Raw genomic sequence first — 3,744 nt, forward strand, 5'->3', positions numbered from 1 at the left:
CGATTTTGACAAAACTCGGCGAGGTTATAGTGCATCTTGAAAGTTGAAAATTGCGCAGTAAATTAAAACCTTTAGAATTTCTATTATTTATTTAAAAAGAAAACATTTTCTGTATATTTATTACTGTAAAAGCCCGTATATTGGTAAATCCTAGGTTTTATTTGTAAATCTTTGTAAATCTATAAAAATCTATAAAAATCCTTACAATTACCAACTAACGTTGGTAAATGTAAGGATTTTTATAGTTGTAAGGATTATTACGATGTAAGGTAGTTTATAGATTTTTATAAAGTGAGATGATTTTCCAGGCTTTTACCATTAGAATTTGGTATATGCTAGGTTTTACTAAAAACAGTTAGTAAATGTTGGTTTTGGAAATGAGTATTTTAATAATCAAAAAATCAAATAAATGAGTATTTTAATAATCAAAAAATCAAATAAATGAGTATTTTAATAATCATTTATTGTAATTATTATAAACAGTCAACTTACTAAGTTCTATTTAGTAATAACTAGTAAAACAGTTTAAAAATACTTTTTTTATCATAACAAAAATTAAATTAAACTTGTCAAAAATAATGTAATACCTTACACTGGTTAAGCTAATCAGTAATCACAGTATTTTTTCTAATCATTTGGTATTCATTGTCATTTAATAAAAGTAAAAAAAGGATTTTATTTGTTACAACAGAGAGAGCTATCATGGCATTTAGAATTACAAAGTAATCCCGATGACTTGCAAACGCACTTCTTCGTTACACATTTTTTTAGGCAGTTGCATTTCCTGAAACCTTGTCCTCCGGTCAAAGACAATTTTCCAACAACTTCTCAAAGACTCACTTCTTTATCTTTAACAAGTTCTTCTATCTTGATAAAGTTATTGGGGCATGAGGTAAATTGATATTGTGTATAAAGCTGCTTTAGTACTCTAATTTTGGTACCTAGTTGGTAAAACTCGTTGTCCTTTACATTTGCTGCAATTACGCTTTTCGGGTCGGTTTTAGCTTTGTCAATTTCAGGCACTTTCAGTCTTACATTTTGGCCAATTTTCATATTTGGATATTTGTCAACAGACGTGACTTTCATTTTTTTAGGTTGTTTCTCCAAACTCAATTTTGCGTGGTTTCTTATAGTCACTACAGATTCTATCTTTTTTGGTATTGGCTCTATAGTTACAAGAACTTCCTGAGACTCAATCGTGTTTTCTGTCTCTGAATTGGTATCTTTCTGAATCGTTACATTGGAATCATCGGTTATTTGCTTCGCCTTCATCTTCTCAGTAATAATCATTTCATCTTCTTGTGTTTTATCGTTGACAGTGTTATTGTCTATATCCCCTTCTGACTCATTTTCAACAATGCTTTCTTCCTTGTCCTGTTTGATTGCATTTTCAACGTCATTATTTTGTTCCGCATTGTCATGCGAATGCATCAACTTCTCTAAATCTTCTTCAGATTTTATAACTCTAATCATATCACTAGGGATTGCTGAAATTGCAAGGCCCATTTTCATTGGACAACCAAACATTGCTTCGTAGGGGGAACATTTGATTCCCTCGTGATATGCTCTATTTTCATCGCCTGGATGAATCTTAAACCTTTGACCACTTTGATATCTGATTGGTTTCCATCCATGTGCTCAACATATTTTCTGTCTTGATTAGCATGCTCCACTGATCCTTGACTTTGGCTATGTCTTGCCTTTCCATGTACGATTTTTACATCCGGCCACATGGAGCATAAACTCTCAATAACTCGGTTAAAGAATTCTCGACCATTATCGGAATGAAGGATGCTTGTCGCTCCAAAAGTGGTGAAAATGTCCAAAAGATGGTATGCAACTTCTACGGCGTGTTTAGTTTGAAGCGCACGAAGGATCACAAATTCGGTAAGATGGTCTTGGTAAACTAAAATGAATTTATAATTTCCATCTGAGGTAGTTTGTAGATCTATTAGATCAACGTGATAGCGTGAGTTCATTTCACCGTGAAGTATAGGTCTGACGACAATGCCCTTTTCAAAGTCTTCTGTTTCTTTTGGCAAGGTTGACATAACTTCAAATATATCATAGTAGCCTCAACTGTTACATTTTTATACTTGCGGTTACATTCCTTAAGCATCCGTGTCCTTCCACCGTGGCCAACAGCAACATGCGTTTCTTTGAGAATGTTGAATAAGTCATCGTAACAAATGTAATAACTTATTTCTCCATTCTCCTCCTTCATAGGCGCAATTAGTTTTTCTTCGCCGCCTACATTCAAAATGTCGTAACGCTTTATATGCCTGTAATGAACAGCTAGTTTCTTTTTCATATTCTTTGCAGCTTTTACTTCCTCCAAACACTTTGCATATTTGTCCGTATTGAGATAAAAGTTATTATCTTTCTTGCTTGCCACGAGCTCGTCCATTATTTCATAAAATCTCCGTTTCACACTCATCTTGATTCATAAATAACTTTTATACAGCTAAATCTCAAACAAGATTAAAATTAACGTACGCGTTCTAACGTGTCAAACAATGGAATGTGGCGAGTGAAGGCGGCGGAGCGGTGCGGTGCGGGTAGCGGAGACTATTTTTTCAACATTTACCATGTCTCTGAGGTAAAACCTAAGATATACCGAGTAAATGCTGGTAAAAGTTCGAAATTAACGATGATCTCAGAACTTTTTCGAACTTTTCGAACTTTTTCGAACATTTCGAACTTTTACCACAAAGAGTTGTAAATCTTAGGTTTTACTGGAAAATCTTAGAATTTACCATAGTTCGAGCATTTACAGCAACATATTCATTAAATACGCACTGTACTGACTCTGGCAACAGTCATCGTTTAATCGAAATGTTTCTATAATTGCATCTTCGTTGGCTAAAGAACGAAAGGATGGCTTCGATATCTCGAGGTAACATCGCTATCATAGAAATTTATTCTAAAGAAGACTGCACGACAATGTTGCAAAATTACGTTTAAAAGATGCTTTTATGTATTATGAAAGCATCCTTCAAAATCAAGATCTAATTGCAACCAAGGGTTCTTCGTTAATTTCGGAATTGCAAAGGCAGTAGGAGAAAACATTACGCTTTGATATTTTCAAATGTGATGATTCTTCTTCAAATTAGTTGGTGACAGAAAAGTGTTGTTAAACGTTAATCAAGTTTGTTTTCTAAAGGTTTTAAGTAATTATGCAATTTTCAATTAATCTCTTTTAATTTCGAGTCTTGCCTCTTACTGCTTGGCACATGTCAGTTATTACAAATTCACTATATCCTCGCCGAGTTTGATCAAAATGGGTGACCTCAACGCCATGCCGTCCCCTCGTTAGTAAATTTGTTTGTGATCATTTCCGATTCTACTTTTAACTAGGATTAATATATCATTAAGATTGTTAATCACCATACGATACAGTCCCAGGAAAACAATCCTACTAACTTCACTGGGCCATTTTTATGCTGACTCTATATACTGTAATTCAATCAAAGTGCCACTTTATGATTGGGCTTCGTTATTTACTAAGTTTTGTAAAATAAGATTGGCGCTTAAAGACGAAATGTAAGATAAATACAGGTAAAAATCTTGTGGGTACCGCTTCCAAGCGCCAAGTTTATTTTATGACGGTTTTTGCACTTTTAAATTGTTTATATTTTGGAAACCGCTCTATAGAAAATCTTGAAATTTTGCACACTATCCAAGAAAACAATTTTCTTTCGAATGAAATATTTGGAATTACTTCAGGTGTTTGGGGGCAGAGAA

The 3,744-nt window shown here is 33.8% G+C and overlaps 1 protein-coding gene across 1 annotated transcript; it reads right to left on the reverse strand.

Moving 5' to 3' along the window:
- Positions 1–1,975: 1,975 nt before the first annotated feature.
- LOC136974349 (KRAB-A domain-containing protein 2-like) lies at positions 1,976–2,437 on the reverse strand. Its single transcript, XM_067269203.1, has one exon. It carries the CDS (start codon positions 2,435–2,437, stop codon positions 1,976–1,978), a length of 462 nt encoding a protein of 153 aa, XP_067125304.1.
- Positions 2,438–3,744: the final 1,307 nt, after the last annotated feature.

Source organism: Centruroides vittatus, unplaced genomic scaffold, assembly GCF_030686945.1.
Source record: "Centruroides vittatus isolate TY-2023 unplaced genomic scaffold, ASM3068694v2 contig_347, whole genome shotgun sequence".
Taxonomy (NCBI): domain Eukaryota; kingdom Metazoa; phylum Arthropoda; class Arachnida; order Scorpiones; family Buthidae; genus Centruroides; species Centruroides vittatus.